This window comes from Callithrix jacchus, chromosome 3, assembly GCF_049354715.1.
Source record: "Callithrix jacchus isolate 240 chromosome 3, calJac240_pri, whole genome shotgun sequence".
NCBI lineage: Eukaryota > Metazoa > Chordata > Mammalia > Primates > Cebidae > Callithrix > Callithrix jacchus.
In genome coordinates this window covers 126,276,313-126,296,067 of record NC_133504.1, presented here as the reverse complement: position 1 = coordinate 126,296,067, position 19,755 = coordinate 126,276,313, and the positions used below count along the sequence as shown (strand labels likewise).

The 19,755-nt window shown below is 36.6% G+C and overlaps 1 protein-coding gene across 1 annotated transcript in view; it reads right to left on the bottom strand.

Annotated features, from left to right (window-relative positions):
• The window catches only part of GC (GC vitamin D binding protein), a 40,424-nt gene that overhangs the window by 3,401 nt on the left and 17,268 nt on the right, over nucleotides 1-19,755 (bottom strand). Inside the window, exons 6-12 of the mRNA XM_008993199.3 lie at nucleotides 19,660-19,754; nucleotides 13,438-13,567; nucleotides 11,828-12,030; nucleotides 9,836-9,965; nucleotides 9,273-9,370; nucleotides 7,365-7,497; nucleotides 395-449 (exon numbers count right to left, since the gene is read on the bottom strand). Of these exons, the coding sequence (XP_008991447.1) occupies nucleotides 420-449; nucleotides 7,365-7,497; nucleotides 9,273-9,370; nucleotides 9,836-9,965; nucleotides 11,828-12,030; nucleotides 13,438-13,567; nucleotides 19,660-19,754 (819 nt within the window). The 3' untranslated portion in view covers nucleotides 395-419. The remainder of the gene's footprint in view (nucleotides 1-394; nucleotides 450-7,364; nucleotides 7,498-9,272; nucleotides 9,371-9,835; nucleotides 9,966-11,827; nucleotides 12,031-13,437; nucleotides 13,568-19,659; nucleotide 19,755) is intronic.

Genomic DNA, 19,755 nt, shown 5'->3' with positions numbered 1-19,755 from the left:
GAAAGTCCCTTTCCTCCTAAGGTCCCTACTGTGTTATTTGTAAGACTTGATGAACGCTGTCTTTAAACTCAGAGTTCTTCCTGTTGAAGTGCATGAGAATCCTTTAAATGTTCTTTATGCTGTCATTATATTACATGTGAGATTATGATAGATGAAGCACAAGTCAGGGGGCCAGTAAGCCTGGATTCTAGTCTTAAATATATCAGAAGTTGGCTGTGTGCTCTTGTGTAAGTGTAAACTCTTTAACTTTTCTCATTGCTTAATGTTCTTATCTGTAAAATGAGTTTGAGTAGATAAGAGTAAATTTATTAAAATCTCCTTCCCATTCTTTGATATTTAGAATACACTGTACAGTGCTGAATTCTTTGGTCCTGAATTTTAAAAATACACTTACCAAAGTTAATACACATGCTTCAGGACTATAGGATATTCTTCAATTCAGTATCAATCTGATAATGAAAAAAGAATGTTACATCATTTACGAAGTATTTCATTTGTAGACTACTAGATTATGCAGAAGATATACAAAATCTTGAAACCTTGGTTAGAGGGGACAATTCTTGCCAGAATGCAATGTTACATTGTAGTTTTTATTAACCACCCTTCACGTTTATTTAGCTTTACATCATCCCTGCCCTTGAAGGGCTTACAGTCTGCTGGAAAATGTAAACAAGAAAAAATGACCTTAGAGTTTATAAGTGCTAATTATTGGGTGCACACGGAATCTTATGGGACAACAGAGAAGTTTGAGTGTCAGGGAAGAGTTTTCAGAGGAGGTAATGTCTTCTAACTTGAACCCTAAAGCCTGATGAATAATTCAGCCAAAGCAAGCCTGATGCGAGATAGGGCAATTGAGCAGAGTTATTATGTGCAAAGGTTTTGAGGTAAGAGCAAGTTTAACGTGTTTGGAAAATGGCAAGTAGCTCAGGAGAACCCAAGCAGGAGGCACAACAAGTGGTGACAGCAAGTTACTACCTGGAGAAGAAATCAAGGTCCAAAATATCTCTATTTTGTAAAAAAAAAGTGTACTTTAATTTGGAAGCAATGAAAACTATTAGGGGAGTGTATAAACCATTTTTGTGTTTTAAAAACATTGATTTGACCTCAGTATAGAGATGGGATTGGAAGTGAGGCACTGTGGGCAGACTGGAGGTGGGAGACCAAAGGACAGGCTGTAATCTAGGTGAAAGATTGCCTGAAACTAAATACTAGGAATGTAGAAGAATGTGGGTGGGAGATTGGGAGATGTTACAGAGTTAGAATTGATGGGATTTGCAATTTTATTTGCTTCATAAGGAAAAAGAGAAAGAAAAATAAAAAGAGTCACTAAATTTTTATCATGGGGCAACGGGTAAAAGGATGATAATATTCATAAACTTAAAAAACACAAGAGAAGGTTATGGGAGTTGGCCTATGTTTTGGCCATGTCGATTTAAAATTTCTTATGGGACAAGCTATTGGGGGAAAAGAGAGTCCCATAGACAGTTAGATAAAAAGCCTGATGCTGAAGGAGAGATCTTGGTTGGAGGTAGAGATCTGGAGATTAAAAGCGTATGCATTGATGGAAAACATTGGGAAAATGTAGCGCCATGGAAGTGGAGACCAAGGAAAAAACTCTGGAAAACAAATTTAAGGGATAGGTAAAGGAAGAGGACAATATGAAATAGAACAAGAAGAGAAGAATTATAGAAAGACAAAAAGTAGAAAATAATAATACAGATGCTAAAGAAATTGTTTCAAGAAGGAAGGAATACTTATGGGTATCAAGTGTATTGCAGAGACAGCTGGTAAGAACTAAAAAATGTTTATTAGATTTAGCAATAAGGATATTGTTGGCGTGCCTTTGTTGATAGTCATACAGTACCATCAAAAGCCAGGCTCCAAAGGGTTGAGAAATTAATAGGAGGTGTGAGGAGTTGGTGTATATGGTATTCTTGCAAGAATCTTGGCTGTAAGGGGAGGTGAAAGAAATATAGCTAGGGAGGTGTCTAAAGTGCCTTATCTGTTATTTTTTCAGATAAGAAGAATAACTTTAATACAAATTAGACAGAGCTGGTAAAAACGTTGATGCAAAAGAAGAAAGAATATCTAATGGAGGAAGAGTCCAAGGAAGTGAGATGGGTAGGATTCAGAGTGATGCTACCAACATAGTATCATTGTTTGCTACTTAACAATAATTTTGGATTTTCAGTCAGTAGTCTTTTGGTAGCAATACTTTGCTTTTGTCATGATTAGCTAAATTAGGGCTAAAGTCTATGACAAGGACATTGAGGGAAAGTAACAGACTAATACAGAATAAACAGATTTTCTTAACATCATATAGCCTCTATAAATTTGATTCAACCCATCTGTGAAAGGGGAATTAAAATAATAACATCTAGAATTGTTTTGGGTTATTCTATAAGTACATACGTGTCGGGCTATTAATAGTTCTGCTTAACATATAGCAATAGCTTAATCAATGATAGCTGTGACACTGAGGATTATAAAATCTAGTTATACCAAGAAATAAAACAAACTACAGTGAATATACTAGTTTTTCCTAATATAAGAAAGACAGCGGGGAGGGTATAGACAATGTATCACTCTACTTGTCAGTCTCCTCCACTTGGCTTCCACTTGGCTATTTGTATTTGTCTCTATGTTTTTAGGACTTTCGTGATCAATTCCAGCATATTACAGTGACTTTCAGAATACTTTGGGAAATCATATCTGATGCTCACTAGCTGAAACATTTTAAAGGAAGCATAGTAATGAGTTCTCAGGAGAGTACAAGGGCATGCCCTGCCTGAATAATGGTAGAAAAAGAAAAAAAAATTCAAGTCTAATTTTATAACTGTGTGTTTTTCTGCAGGCAAATGGGCCTTTTTTGGCGTAAACAAATGAATCAGTTCTGAGAGTGCTATGGTAAAACCAAAAGAAAATGACATGGTTGTTGTATTTCCTGCTCATTTCACGATCAGGGTGAGGATAGGGGTAGATACCCATGCAATGACACACTAAATTAATGTGGTTCAGAAGCCTCTTTTGCCAATCTTCCAGTACTTGTGCCAAGTGTATTTGGAATGACAAGTAGAGACTGATTCCTGGATGCAAGTGATGGGAGGAAAAGGAGTAGATGGATATTACTTTTAAGAAAAAATTTTGTCAAGCAAATATATAACAAAGACATCTCACAAATTATGATCCAAATATTATAGGGAAAGTGGGACATTCACGTTAAGCATTGGAAATTCAAGAGAATGCTGTTCAAACAGATGTTGTATTAAAATGAAGTCAGAAAGGAGGGGTGAACTTGCTTACCTAGCTATAAGGTCAGTTTAGAAAAGCAATCAGAAGGCTAATTGAAACAGCAGAAGGTTTAATCTCTGAGGGCTCTGAATAATCAAATTTGCACAAGTAACTCAATAACTGCATTCATCTCAATAACTCCATTCATCTCACTCTACTTTAGCAATTACTGAAAGATAAGCTGCTCAGCTGCTATAAATTTACTGGCCATAAAGCAAGAAGAGGGATAGCTACAAACCTCCCTTCTCATCATTGTAGTGATTTGAATGGCAATATGTTAAAATGAAAAATATATTGAAAACCAACTCAAATAAAAAACAAGGAACTTGAAGCGAGCATGAATTTACGCTTAAAGCTCAGTTTGTCTTGTATAGTGTTAGGCAGGACAGTGCCTATCTGTATAGACAAAGGGGGCAGGGAAGGATTTCAAGAGTGATGTTTCTTATAGAATTTAAAAGAATATTTAGACTGTTTTTTTTTTTTTTCCTTTTTTTGTAATAGACTCTCAGAGCAAATTTTCTGGTAGGAAACAACTTATATGTAAGGTGATTTTATTTTTCTAGGTTTTTTTTTTTTTTTTTTTTTGAGACGGAGTTTCCCTCTTGCTACCCAGGCTGGAGTACAATGGCGCGATCTCGGCTCACTGCAACCTCCGCCTCCTGGGTTCAGGCAATTCTCCTGCCTCAGCCTCCCGAGTAGCCGGGATTACAGGCACGCACCACCACTCCCAGCTAATTTTTTTGGATTTTTAGTAGAGACGGGGTTTCACCATGTTGACCGGGATGGTCTCGATCTCTTGACCTTGTGATCCACCTGCCTTGGCCTCCCAAAGTGCTGGGCTTACAGGCTTGAGCCACCACGCCTGGCCTTATTTTTCTAGGTTAAGGCCACCTAAATTGCAACTAAATTTAGGTTACCAAAAGCAAGTTGTTATTATAAAAGGAAGGAACTGTTCAATTTAATTATTTTATGTGAAAAATGTTTTAATGCCCACAAAATATTCTGACAATCCAGCTTCTTCTGATTTTATGTTGAAAATCTTAAGTAGCTTGAATTTTAATGAACAATAAAGATGGCATATTTTTCAGTAGAATTTAAAGAAAGGGCTTTTATTCTACTGTACTCTTTTCATTTGGAATTCTGACTTTATAAATTTTTACAAACAAGATTAGCAAATAGGTTTGGGACCAGAGTGTAAATATGGAAATTAGAAAAGAAACCAGAATCCCTAAGGTTATAAGGAAGGCATTAGAAAAATATGTAACTCCGTTTGTCAAACTAAGACTTTTTTCTTACGTACCATACAGTAAAATAAAGCAAAACAAAACAAATAAAACTTTACTAAAATATGAATATTAAGAAACTTGGTACGCATAGCCCAAGACTTTAAAAAAATATTTTACACAGCCTAATTTTTTTAAAGCCACTTCAAGTATAAGACAACTGCTCTTGCTAACAGAGACATTTTCTAGTTGCTAACAAAAGCCAGGGTGATTTCAGGAGAAATTACAAAGGGAATATTACAGCTTAATTTATAGTTCTCATTGAATAAGAGAACATTCAATGCAGTTATGTGGTAATAGAATAGGCCATTTCCATTTCTACTCCTAGGAGTAGATAAATTGACTATGGAAATTTAAATGGCTGGGTTCGGTGGCCCATGCCTGTAATCCCAGCACTTTGGGAGGCCAAGGTGGGTGGATCACAGAGTCAGGCAATTGAGACCATCCTGGCCAACATGGTGAAACCCTGTCTCTACTAAAAATACAAAAATTAGCTGGGCGTGGTGGTGTGCACCTGTAGTCCCAGCTACTTGGGAGGCTGAGGCAGGAGAATCACTTGAACCCAGGAGGCAGAGATTGCAGTAAGCCAAGCCAAGATCATGCCACTGCACTCCAGCCTGGCAACAGGGCAAGACTCCGTCTCAAAAAAAACCCATAAAAAACCAAAAAACTTAAATGAAGGCTGAATGCACCTCTGGAAGGAATTAACTGAGTGAGAAATTACTCTAGATGATATGTATAGTTTTCTTTGAACATTTATACTTTTTAAAAAATACAAAGTTTGACTTACTTTTTTAAAAATTAAGTTCTTGAAGATTTTTAAATGTGCACTAATAGAAATTGGGCTTTGTTGCTTTCGTGGCTAATAAATGAACAAAACTTCATGTAAATGCTTAAATTATTTCACTTACAGAAAGGGGCTTCTGGCCAGGCATGGTGGCTCACACCTGTAATCTCAGCACTTTGGAAGGCCGAGGCGGGCAGATCACTTGAGGTCAGGAGTTCCAGACCAGCATGGCCAATATGGTGAAACCCCTCTACTAAAAACACAAAAATTTCCTAGGTGTGGTGGCACACACCTGTAATCCCAGATACTTGGAAGGCTAAGGCAGGAGAATCACTTGAGCCCAGGAGTTAGAGGTTGTAATGAACCAAGATCTCACCACCATCTCACCACTGCACTCCAGCCTGGGTGATAGAATGAGATTCCATCTCAAAACAAAAAAACAAAACAAACAAACAAAAAAACCAAAAAAGCGCTTAAGGGCTTCTAATTGGCATTAAATCATTTACTCTAAGTATCATTTGGTATGGCATAGAATTGTTCCTTACCCTGCCTCTATATTTCAGAAATAGAGTGGACAAGACAACAAAATTCTTGGAGTTATTACTAATGTCTCAAAATAAGCAGTAAAGTGAAATGAAGTGTTTTTACCTTTTGGCTCTTCTGAAAAAATGAAATACTTGCTGGAGAGTAACAGGTAAAAACAGAGGATGTGAACATATGGGCTGACATTTTCTGAAAAAAGCCATCAGAATACACCCCTCACCATGAGAACAGGGCAGATGCTTACTTAGTGAAAGAAATCTTAGAATAAGACACTTGAAGTCTCAGAAATTGGAGCATAGCTCAGGTCCACTAAGAGTGGGCTCACACAGCCTACTTGAGGTCTCCTCCCCTCTCTCACACCTTCAGTCTATATAAAGATGGCAGAATACAAGATCCCAACCTAACACTGTGGTTTATAGAAGAAAACCAATATGCTTCAGATGCAATGATTAGATAAACAATAATTCATCTATTGATACCATCAGAGAAAGCAGAAAGGTCTGGCCAGAACTGCCTGTGTTTTGCACAAGTTAAAAAATAAATGATCTGGCAGACATGCAAATACATTTATGGGAAAGAAGGGGAAAGAGAGAAAGGAGGAGGGGAATAGGGGAAGGGGTTATTTTACTGTTAACATTATTGGACTTGAACCAGGAAGTAGGAGGGGAAAAAAGAAAAAGGGAAGGTGGGGATGAGGGGAAGGGACATTTAAAGAAAGATGAGCCCAAGAACTATCCAAAATTGAGGGAAGTAGAGACGGAAGTTGGAAGATATAGGAGTTCTAATATCTTTATCTTTCAGAGTTTGGAGCCAACAAATAGTGTCTAAAATTATTTTTTAGCTTTTAGAAAATAACTCTTAAAGAAGCATTTATGTGACCTTTAGAAATTCTTCTGTTGCATTTCTTTTTCTTATGTCATATTAAAACAAATGTAATATTTCTATAATTAACATATTAATAGAAGCTATGATATAACCCCATTTTTCTAAAAGTATTTCCTTTTATCAATCTACCTACCTAAATATGCATATGTATCTATCTACATAATCACACATACAGATACATGAAATACAATTTACCCTCACTATGTGAAGGTAATGAACTTGGATGTTTTCACTGTATTCTTATTCTTCTTTTTCATTTAAAAAGGCTGTTACTACATTACAATTCACAATTTGTAAAACACTACATGTTCTTTGTTGCCTGTATTCACAAACTTTTTTGTTTCTTAAAAAAGTATCAAATTTCATGTTTTACAACTGCCTCAACTTGCTTTTGAAGAGTATAACATAAAAGCAGTTATGTTTCTTACTTTCATTGCAAAGACAGTCAAGTTATAATAACACCAGGAAAGGCCTGTCATAATGGTGTCTCAATAACAGGAAAGAAATGAGTAGATCTGAGTGAATAAGTTCTTAAGTTATTTTGCTGTGTTAAGTAGAGGGTTATATTTTCCTACCTCTGAATCACAGTAAAGAGGAGGTGAGTTTACGGAACAGCAGTGGGAGGCAAAGTCTGAGCGCCTGTCAACCAGCTCTGCCAGTTTCTTGGGTGTGACGTCGGGCAATTTTGCTCCTAGTCGCTCTGCCAGTCTGAAAAACCATTTAAATGTCAGATCTTACTAGATGTATTTATTTTATAAAAATTTCTAATGCAAAATAGTAGCCATTTCAGATCTTTTACAATAAAAATGAAAATAGAAATACTTGCCAGTCTCAAGAAAATTCTACACCTGTGGTATAGAAATGTCAGTTTGAGATTAGAAAGTGAAACCTATGCCTCTTCAAGATCATGAAAGTAAACATACAAATAGCTGCTGAACTGGAATTCCAGTCTTTATTCTTTCATTTGCTCATTATTTCAACATGGAAGAATACTTCTAATTTTTTTTCTAACCTTTCATCTTCTCTTCAGTTTTAGATTTAAAATTCCTTAAAAAATATTTCCTTTACAGGACCTCATACCAGCTTAATGCCTTTTTTTTCTCTCCTAATTTATATGCTTTCACCTTTGGTTTACCTACTTCTCAACTCACTATGTTGGAAAACACTGATATGAGAGTCAGAAAACTTTGGCTTTTGTTTTTAGCTCTACTGAAAATGAACTCTCCGTCTCTGTTTCAGGATGGTGATGGGACTTGATGTCTCCTGATTCTTTCAATTTGAACAATCAATGATCTCAGTGTCTCTTCACACTCATAATAAGCAACCCAGCCTGGTTTTACGACTTTCTTCAGGAAGTGCTTGCCAGCCAGCAGTGGGCAATGGGAGGTAAGAAGACCCATATTAATCTAGACTTGGGCTTGGCAAGGGTGGGTGCTGGGAAGGCACAAAAGGTAAAGGGGACCCATTAGTTCATAAAAGCATTGTTGAACCTCAGGGTGGTAGGGATGGGGGGCTCAAATGAGGCAAGGAGAGACTCATGCAAAAAAGAAGTGGGGAAGAGGTGGGTAGGGATTAGGATCTGAGAAATTTACTAACTATAGCTTGGGAAAATGACATGGTTTTCTCAGTGGAGACTTTCCTCAAGAACCCAGTACCACTTCTTTCCTTACTATGGCCTATTATTTTACAGTTAATGCCTACTTATAGAGAAATGCTTTTTCCTCCTTTTCATTGAGAAAAATGACTTAATTGAGAAAAAAACACAATTAATATTATTGGTGGTTAAGATTTCTATTTCTGATTTATAGGGAATATATGCAGGTGATGGCTGACACTATGCTTGATTGAAAGTTTGGGTCTTCTTGCCAGGCACTATGCCATGAAGTTATAATGTTTCTCAGCAGTTTTATAGGTCCTCAATTTTATATAGCAATATCTACAGAAAATTCTGAGATAAGAATGTTGATAAGCTATGTACTCATTTTTCCATTTTGAATCAAGTTCCTGCAGATAGATTTTGTAATCTATACTTTTGTGGCTGTGTTTCTATTGCCCACCCACTTGATACACATGACAATTTTTCCCCTGAAAAACACTTAGCTGCTTCTTGTACAGATAATAAATTCTGAACTACTTTTTTAAAACTAAAACGACTTAGGGGGTACAAGTGCATTTTTGCTACATGGATGTATTGCGTAGTGGTGAAGTCTAGGTTTTTAGTATAACCATCACCCAAACAATGTACACTGTACCCAAGAGGGAATTCCTTATCCTTCACCCTTCTTCTACCCTCCTACCCTTTGGGGTCTCCAATGTCTATTATTCCACTCTATGAGATTCTGACTACTTAAACTCCTCATTGCACCTCCTCTTTTTATTGTTCACTGAAGAGAATCTTATGTTTTCAACTATGCTTTCAATTCATAGTACTAAGAAAATATTATTGATAAATTTGAAGGATAAAGCCAGAACAAGTTTCTTACTTTTTCTTGTACTCAGTAAATGTGTTTTCTGAATAATCTGCACATAGTTCTTGTCCCTTGTCAATGAAAGAAGCTAGTTCCTTCTTTAGCAGAGGGCCCTGTAAGAAAACAATAATTGCATAACAAAATTATTTGTCTTCAAACATTGTCCCATCAGGCTGTCAAATCAAGATGTTACCTACATTAAGCATTGGCAAATGTCTTCTACAGAAGGCTGGATAATAAATATTTTAGGGTTTGCAGGCCATATGTGGTCTTTGTTGAAACTACTCAATTCTGTACAGAAGCAGTTGTAAGCTTTGCAGGAGCAATGAGGATGACTGTGTCCCAGTGGAAGTTGATGTATAAACACTGAAGTTTGAATTTTGTATAATTTTCATGGGTCATGAGATACTGATGTTCTATTATGTTTTTCCCACCAACAATGTAAAACTGTAAAACCATTTTTCTATTTTTGGTTTGTAGCCCATACAAAAGTAGGCAGTGAGCAAGTTTTGGCCCATGATCTATAATTTGCCAACCCTTTATGTACGTGCTTAATAAAGAAAATCTAGCAAATATACCTTAACATTAAAACAGGCAGTTGAGTCTTCAACATCACAGCATTCACCTAGTCTTTTTAGGGTGGGGTCAAGTACTTTACTGAGGAATACTTCTGGAAGACGAGTCCTTCTGCTTAGTTCAAACGTATACCTAGCATGAGGGAGAAAAGGAGATATTGACTTCTTTTGTCTCTGATGGAGTCTCCCTCTGTCACTCAGGCTGAAGTGTAGTGGCTCCACCTTGGCTCACTGCAATCTCTGCCTCCTGAGTTCAAGCGATTCTCATGCCTCAGCCTCCTGAGTAGCTGGGATTACAGGCGCCTGCCACCATGCCCAGCTAATTTTCATATTTTTAGCAGAGTTGGGGTTTTACCATGTTGGCCAGGGTGGTCTGGAACTTCTGACCTCAAGTGATCTGCTTGCCTCAGCCTCTCAAAGTGCTGGGATTATAGGCATGAGCCACTGTACTTGGCCTACATTTTGAAATGTGAAACATCTATCATAAAGGCAGAGCTGTGGTTTCTGCATTTTAATTAAAGAAAGAGATTTAGCTCAGACTGACTCTAAATTAACATGTTTTGGATTGTAAAATACTTTCATTGAGATACAAGTTATTAATACTTGCTATTGTGACTAGTTAATACTGAATTAAAGCTTTGTGTGGAATATATATTTATATTATATATAAACATATCTATTTCAAATGCATATGGAACTGTCTTTGTGCAAACATAATACGTTTGACGCCATATAAAGCATCATGTGGGTACTTTAAAAGGCTTTTCTGTGAAAATAGGTTTGTGTAAATTCCTTCATTATGTCTTATCCCACTGCCGTCTATGCACTTATAAAAACAATAAACATTTATTAAAATGTAAATTAAAGTTTTAGTCCTATCTACCTTCTGCCATCTGATATTGCTAATTGCTGCTTCAAACTGTATGTGAATTTTTTTTTTTTTTTTTTGAGACAGAGTTTCGCTCTTGTTACACAGGCTGGAGTGCAATGGCATGATCTTGGCTCACCGCAACCTCTGCCTCCTGGGTCCAAGCAATTCTCCTGTCTCAGCCTCCCGTGTAGCTGGGATTACAGGCGTGCACCACTATGCCTAGCTAATTTTTGTATTTTTAGTAGAGATGGGATTTCACCATGTTGGCCAGGATGGTCTCGATCTCTTGACCTCGTGATCCACCTGCCTCGGCCTCCCAAAGTGCTAGGATTATGGGCGTGAGCCATCGTACCTTGCCTATTACTGAAGTATTTTTATGCCACGAGTATGCATACACATCTATTCAACCCATGGTATATTTATTTTATTTCTTTTTTTAGTTGGATGAAACAAGATAAAAACTTACCATTTCTTTGGTTTAATCTCTTTTCAAATTTAATGAAAATGAATAATAATTGTTAAGAAAAAATATTCTGTGTTTGCCATCTCTTTTATTTGCATCAAATGCTTATTGTCCAAAAGTTTAGTATACTTTAGGCTTTTGATTTGTGACTTTAAAACAGAAGTATTATGATAAAACTAGTAAATAATATGATAAACATTTCTGGCTGCATGATATATTTTACATGTGTTCAGCATTGTAAACAAAGACATGTTTTCCCATTTACTGTTACTTACATTCCTACATGTATTTCTCATTAGCAATCTGTGTGCTAAGGCAAGTATAAACATTTTCAAATTAATTAATGATAGGCTGAAGTTCAAAAATGTCAAGTTACTTCTTTTGGCCATCCACAGGAATCAAAGAAGGCAGAATTAGAACTCTAAGCTGCTTTCTCGCTATCCAAAATCTTCCTGTCAAACTCAATGAATTGTGATGTTTTGAAAATTCTAGTTATTTACAATAGATTAACAGATACTTAAAGTCCATGAAAAGCATAAAAATAGTACTTTGCCTATGTTTGAAATGGATGACAGCAAACCTTCCCTCCATCTGGTGGGCCCCCATTTTTTTGTCCAGAGAACTTAAAATGGGAACACATTTTCACATGACCACTACTTACTTATCCAGAGCTTTGGTGTTTCCTGAATCACACACATCTTTGTTTGTCGGCAGCTCCACATCTGGAAGCTCAGGGGTTTGGGCAGCTGGCATGAAGTAAATGCACACAAAAACATCCATGGGTGTTTTTTCTTGACAACAGTCTTCAAATTTAGAATTCTTTGTGGATAAATGTTCACAGATTTTTACTGTGTGTAAAGGCAGCTACAAAACAAATGGTTTGTGCATTGTCAGTTTCCTGATAGTCTAATTAAAAATAAAAATTACATAGGCTTTGGCATCATATTTATGAAAGTCAGTGTGAATACTCTCAGAAAATTGGTAAAATATGTGGAAAGGCAATTTGTCAATATGTACTAAAAGTCTTAAAAATGTACAATTCTATTTTTAAAAAATTATGGTCAGAAAATAATTATGGATAAAAGGCCAACCATTATAAGGCTATTAAGTGCATCATTGCTTAAAATATTAAAAAACCAGCACAACCTAAATACAACAATAGAGGACTAGTAAAAGAAAAATATGGGCCGGGCGCGGTGGCTCACGCCTGTAATCCCAGCACTTTGGGAGGCCGAGGCGGGTGAATCACGAGGTCAAGATATCGAGACCATCCTGGTCAACATGGTGAAAACCCATCTCTACTAAAAATACAAAAAAATTAGCTGGGCATAGTGCCGCGTGCCTGTAATCCCAGCTACTCGGGAGGCTGAGGCAGGAGAATTGCCTGAACCCAGGAGGCGGAGTTAGCAGTGAGCCAAGATCGCGCCTTTGCACTCCAGCCTGGGTAACAAGAGCGAAACTCCGTCTCAAAAAAAGAAAAAGAAAAAGAAAAATATGCTGTGTCTAGGTAGACCGATGTAATACATGACATAAATATATGAAACAGACTCCTATTTTGCCATTATAAAGCCTTATAGAAAAACATTTATTAACACAGACATGCATTTTTTATGGAAAAGGACAAGGCAACTCAATGTATCTATTACTACAGAGATTGACAAGACCTTGGAGACTGACCTTCAGCTAAAGCAATTATTCACAAAGTTTTAAAGGATTATGAAAATAAAAAATGGTAAAAAAATTTGAGATGGGCATCAAAGTATAAAAAGTGTAATAAAAACAGTAGTAGCTTCCACTAGTATATTGGTTCAAGTGCTGCCTAATGGAACTTTATGCAATAATAAAAATGATCTGTGTTTGCACTGTCCATGCTATTGTGCATTTGAAATGTGGTTAGTGTAACTAAAGAACTGAATTTTAAATCATATTCAATTATAACTATTTTAACTTTAAAATTAAATTTAAATGACCACATATGGTGACGAATACCATACAGTGCAAGTAGTGTAAGGTCTTGAGAATCAGATAATCTCATTTTTGCATATGGACTTTGCCACTTACTACTTGTGTGGTCTCAAATTATTGACCCTTGCTAATCTTCTGTTTCCTCATCTGTACAGTGGCGCTAAGAATTGTTTATGTCTCATAGAATACATGTGAACATCCATGAGGATAATGCACATGAACTAGGGCTTAGAAGAGTACCTGCCACTCAGCATTTGGCATTCGAAACCTGGTACATGGTGATAACGATAAGAGAGATTGTCTTACCTCTTTGGCCATGCAATCATCAGAGGTAGACTCACAGCATTTGGAGAGGACGTTAGTAATATCTTCAGCTACTGGCAAAACATCCTCCAGATCAGCGGTAGGCACTTTTTGGGCTAACTTTATGAGATTGCTAAACAGTTAAAAATAAATTTGTTAGCTTATCAACATTCTCAGTTTTCTTGGTTTCAAGATGAACACACTACTGGGAGAAATAATATCACAGTTTCAACTCTTTGGCCTCAAGAGCTGCATGGGAGCACATCTGCCATGCGATAGATCTTATGTACCAAAGCCAAAGACTCAAGATTGAAAGATTCCTAATGAATCTTTTCAAATGTTCAGTACTCAAATGCAGCTTCTCTTCTTGCAAGTTCTATATAGTTAAAGCACACCTTTAAAATGTTAGATATAAAGCATTAGTGAAGCAATCACAAATGTCTCTCTCTGTATATTCATAAGGCCAATGTTGTATTTTTTTGTGGGCTCTCATAAATTGTAAAAAGTATTTTTTATAAATTTTATTAGAAAGTATAGATAAAAGAAGTATTAAAAGACCTTTTAGCTTTAGAGTTAATAAATGTTCACATTTTAGGTGTATAACCTTTAAGTATTTTATATGTGAATGATATGCTATACTATTCTCAGATTTGCCTTCTTCACTTACTATACCAGGAATATCATTAGTTTTTTTTAATATTAATATTTTAAATATGTCGTGAATATGATTAAGCATTATTTTTAAAAATTGTGATGAAAATGACATTAAATTTACTATCTTAACCATGTTTAAGGTGTACAGTTTAGTATATAAGTATATTTACATTGCTTTGCAACAGATATCTAGAAGTTTTCCTTGTGCAAAACTAAAACTCTATACTCATTAGACACTGATTTGCTCCCTACTTCCCCTCCCTTACCCTCCCATCCCTTAGCAACCACCTTTCTGTTTTTTGTCTTTATGATTTTGATTCCTTTAAATATTTTATATGAGTGGGATTATATAGTATTTGGCCTTGTGAGACTGGCTTATTTTACTTAGCATAATGAAAGTCCTCAAGGTTCATCCTTGTAGCATGTGACAAGATTTTATTTTTTTCAGGCTACATAATATTCCATTGTAAGTATATACCACATTGTTTTTATCCGTTCATCTGCTGATGGACATATGGGTTGCTTTCACCTCTTGGTTATTGTGAATAATTCTGCAATGAACATGGAAGTGCAAATCTCTTCGAGATCCTGCTTTGAATTTTTTAAATATATACCTAAAAGCAGAACTGATGGATTGAATGTTATTTCTATTTTTAATGTTTTAAAGGACTTCCATACTGTTTTCCATAATGATTGCAGCATTTTACATTCCTACCAACAGTGTACAAGCATTCCAATTTCTATGCATCTTTGCTAACATTTGCTAGTTTCTGTTCTTTTGATAGTGATTATCCTAATGGGATACCTCACTGTGGTTTTGGTTTGCATTTCTCCCATCCAAGTATTATACTAACCAGGCCTGACTCTGCTTAGCTTCTGAGATCAGATGAGATTGGGCATGTTCAGAGTGGTATGACAGTAGACTTGATTTACATATCTCTTAAGGTTAGTGACTTTGAGCATTTTTTCATGTTTATTGGCCATTAGTGTATTTTATTTCAATAATTGTTTATTCAAGTCTTTTAACACTATTTTAAGTAAGTTACTTGGTTTTTGTTGTTGTTGAATTATAGAAGTTCCTTATATATTCTGAATATTATATGATATTTTATATGATATATGATTTGCATTATTTTCTCCCATGCTGCAGGTTGCCTTTTTACTCTGTTAATTGTGTCATTTGATATGTAGAAGTTTTTTGTTTGTTTGTTTTCTCCTTTTTGTGGAGAATGGGGTCTTGCCATATTGCCCAGTCAGGTCTCGAACTCCTGAGCTCAAGATATCCTCCCTCCTCTTCCTCCCTAAGCTCTAGGATTACAGGCATGAGCCACCACACCTGGCCAGAAGTTTTAAAGTTTGTTGTAGTTTCATTTGTTTATTTATGCTTTTCTTGGCTGTACTTTGGTATCATATTCAAGAAATCATTGCCAAATCCAATATCCTGACAGCTTTTCTCCTATGTTTTCTTCTAGGAGTTTTATAGTTTTAGGTATTAACATTTGGTCTTCAATTTATTTTTGAATTAATTTGTATATATTATATAAAGTTCCAACCTCATTCTTTTGCATGTACATATGTGGTTTCCCAGGATCACTTGTTGAGGAGACTATCTTTTAATCCCATGGTGTAATCTCGGCACACTTCTTGAAAATCATTTGGCAATATATCCAAAAGTTTATTTCTGGACTGTCTATTCTGTTCCATTGGTCTATATATCTGTCTTCATGCCAGCATCACACTGTCTTAATTACTGTTGCTTTGTAGTATGTTTTAAAATCAAAAGTGTTAGACCTCGAATTTTACTCTTTTTTCAAGATTATTTGGTTACTTGGGATCTCTTGAGTATTTTAGAATATGTTTTTTCTATTTCTGAAACAAATGCCAGTAGGATTTTGATAGAGATTGCATCAAGTCTCTAGATTGCTCTCATTTAAACAGTGTTAGGTCCTCCAAACCACAAGCATGTGCTGTATTTTCATTTATTTGGATCTTTTAAAATTTCTTTTGGCAATGTTTTATAGTTTTCATTAAATATTCATTTATTATATAATTTTAACAATGTAATGTAATAACCAAGAGGCAGAAGCAATCCGTTTGTTCATCAGCAGACAAAGAAAGAAAGCATGGTATACGCATGTGCACACACACACGCATACACACACACACACACACAGTGGAATATTATGTAGCCTTAAAAAATAATATGTGTATGTCATAATTTGCTATAAACAAATATTTAGCCATAAAATGTTGCTACCACTTTTTAATTTTAAAAACCACCATATTTTAATTTTAAAAAGTGGTAGCAACATTTTATGGCTAAATATTTGTTTATAGCAAATGCCATTTCCTTGAAGTACATTTCTAGACAGTATTATATATGGTGGCTTTATATTATAAATTCTTCTGCTTTACCCACCAAATGCACTATATCTATGTAAAAAAAAAGTTATAGAAAGAACTAAAGAAACTGTCAGTGTGTATTCAAGTAATTCTGAGAGAATGTTATATTTAAAGAACTTAAGTAGTTTCTATTTCCAATATAGAAGCTTATTATTATTCATTGCTGGCAAAAAGTTCTATCATTACTATTAGGGAAGAAAGCTTGTGGGGTATATTAGAAGGAATTAAAGTCACTAAGTACTGAGGGAAGAAAAGTTGGTAAATCTAGATGTTTGAGAAGGTATGAGAGACATGCAACCTAGAAACTACCAAAATTAAAATACAGGTTAACAGTAGTAATACAAAAATCAAAGGGAAGTTTGCAAATATAAGGTTGATGTGGTTTGGCTATGTCCTCACACAAATCTCAGCTTGAATTTTAGCTCCCACAATTCCCACATGTTGTGGGAGAAACCTGGTGGGAGGTGATTGATTTATGGGAGTGGGTCTTTCCTGAATTGTTCTTGTGATAGTGAATCAGTCTCACAAGATCTGATAGTTTTAAAAGCAGGAGTTTCTTTGCACAAGCTCTCTCTTTGCCTGCTGCCATCCATGTAAGATGTGATTTGCTCCTCCTTGCCTTCCACCATGATTGTGAGGCCTCCCCAAACATGTGAAACTGTAAGGCCAATTAAACCTCTTTTTTTGGTAAATTGCCCAGTCTCAGGAATGTCTTTATCAGCAGCATGAAAACAGAGTAATACAGTAAATCGGTACCAGGAGTGGGGGCTGCTGAAAAGATACCCCAAAAGTGTGGAAGCAACTTTGGAACTGGGTAACAGGCAGAAGTTGGAACAGTTTGGAGGGCTTAGAAGAAGACAGGAAAATGTGGGAAAGTTTGAAACTTTCTAGAGACTTGTTGAATGGTTTTGCCTAAAATGCTGATAGCATTTGGACAATAAGGTCCAGGCTGAAGTGGTCTCAGTTGGAAATGAGGTACTTGTTGGAAACTGGAGCAAAGGTGGCTCTTGTTTTGTATTAGCAAAGAGACTGGTGACATTTTGCCCTGGCCTAGAGACTTGTGGAACTTTGAACTTGAGGAAAATGATTTAGAGTATCTGGCAGGATAAATTTCTAAGCAGGAAAGCATTCTGGGAGGATAAATTTCTAAGCAGCAAAGCATTTAAGAGATGACTTGGGTTCTGTTAAAGGCATTCAGTTTCATAGGGAAGCAGAGCATAAAAGTTTAGAAAATTCACAGCCAGACAATGCAATAGAAAAGAAAAGCCCATCTTCTGAGGAAAAATTCAAGCTGGCTGCAGAAATTTGCATTAGTAAAAAGGAGCTGAATGTGAATCCCCAAGACAGTGAGGGAAAATGTATCCAAGGCATGTCAGAGGTCTTCACAGCAGCCCATCTCATCACAGGCCTGGAGGACTAGGAGGAAAAAGTTGTTTCATGGACTAGGCCCAGGGTCCTTGTGCTGTGTGCAGCCTAGGGATTTGGTGCCCTGCACTGCAGCTGCTCCAGCCATGGCTAAAAGGGACCAGTATAGAGCTCAGGCCATGGCTTCAGAGGGTGCAGGCCTCAAGCCTTGGCCACTTCAACATGGTGTTGAGCCTGTGGGTGCACAGAAGTCAAGAATTGGGGTTTGGGAATTATGCTTACGTTTCAGAGGATGTATGGAGACACTTGGATGTCCAGGCAGAAGTTTGCTGGAGTGGCAGGGATCTCATTGAGAACCTCTGGTAGGGCAGTGCTACAGGGAAATGTGGGGGTTGGAGCCCCAAAATAGAGTGCCTACTGGGCCACTGGCTAGTGGAGCTGTGAGAAGAAGGCTACCATTCTCCAGAACCCAGAATGCTAGATCTACTGACAGCTTGCACTATGCTCCTGGAAAAGCCACAGATGCTCAACACCAGCCTGTGAGAGTACCTTGCAAAGCAACAGGGGTGGAGCTGCCCAAGACCATGAGAATCCACCTCTTATATCAGCATGACGTGGATATGAGACATAGAGTCAAAGGAGATCATTTTGGAGCTTTAAGATTTGACTGCCCGACTGGATTTTAAAGTTGTGTGGGGCCTGTAGTCCCTTTGTTTTGGCCAGTTTCTCTCATTTATAATGGCAGCATTTACCCAATGCCTTTACCCCATTGTATCTAGGAAGTAACTAGCTTGCTTTTGATTTTAAAGGATCAAAGGCAGAGGGACTTGCCTTGTTTTAAATGAGACAGTGGACTGTGGACTTTTGAGTTAATGCTGAAGTGAGTTAAGACTTTGAGGGATTGTTGGGAAGGTATAATTGACTTTGAAATGTGAGGACATGAGATTTCACAGGGGCCAGAGGTGGGATGATATGGTTTGGTTGTGTCCCCACACAAATCTCATCCTGAATTATAACTCCCACAATTTCCACATGTTGTGGGAGGAACCCAGTGGGAGGTGATTGAATTATGGGGTGGGTCTTTCCTGTGCTGTTCTTGTGATAGTGAATTAGTCTCATGAGATCTGATGGTTTTAAAAACAGAAGTTTCTCTGCACAAGCCCTCTCTTTGCCTACCCATCTAAGTAAGATGTGATTGCTTCTCTTTGCCTTCCACCACGATTGTGAGGCCTCCCCATCCACATAGAACTGTTAGTCCAATGAAACCTCTTTCTTGTGTAAATTGCCCAGTCTTGGTTATATCTTTATCAACAGCATAAAAACAGACTAATACAAAGGCTGATAACTAGTGAGAATAAATTAATGAAGGGCAAGACATATATACTGTATAGCATGAGTCTTCATACAATAAGTAAGAATTCAGATGTCTTATTCCAAGAAAAATTGGGCAAGGCAAATAATAGGTAATAAACTAAAAAGGTTTTTTGTTTTGTTTTGGTTTTTGCTTTTTTTGTTTGTAACATATGCTAATATAAACACTGAAAAAATATTTTCTAGTGGTCAACTATATGGAAAAGATTGATTAAAAGCAAATCTCATGGTTTATGACATAACCTTGTTCCTTATTCTTCACAATCTGTATAGAGAGAAGAAAACAAGAATTTGGCCATGTTTTTAAAGATTACTGAAGCATAAAACTATTTTATATCTTCCAATGCAGACATCTTCTTAAAGAACCATAATATTATGAATAGATAATGCAGAACCAAACTTCTAAATACGAGGATGGTGCTTAATGTTTACCTGAGCCTTGATTTCTTCTCCCCATAAGCAGCATATTGTGAACAGACTCTATTTGACATAGTGGTGAGAAGTGATAAATGTTTAATCTGGAGTCTC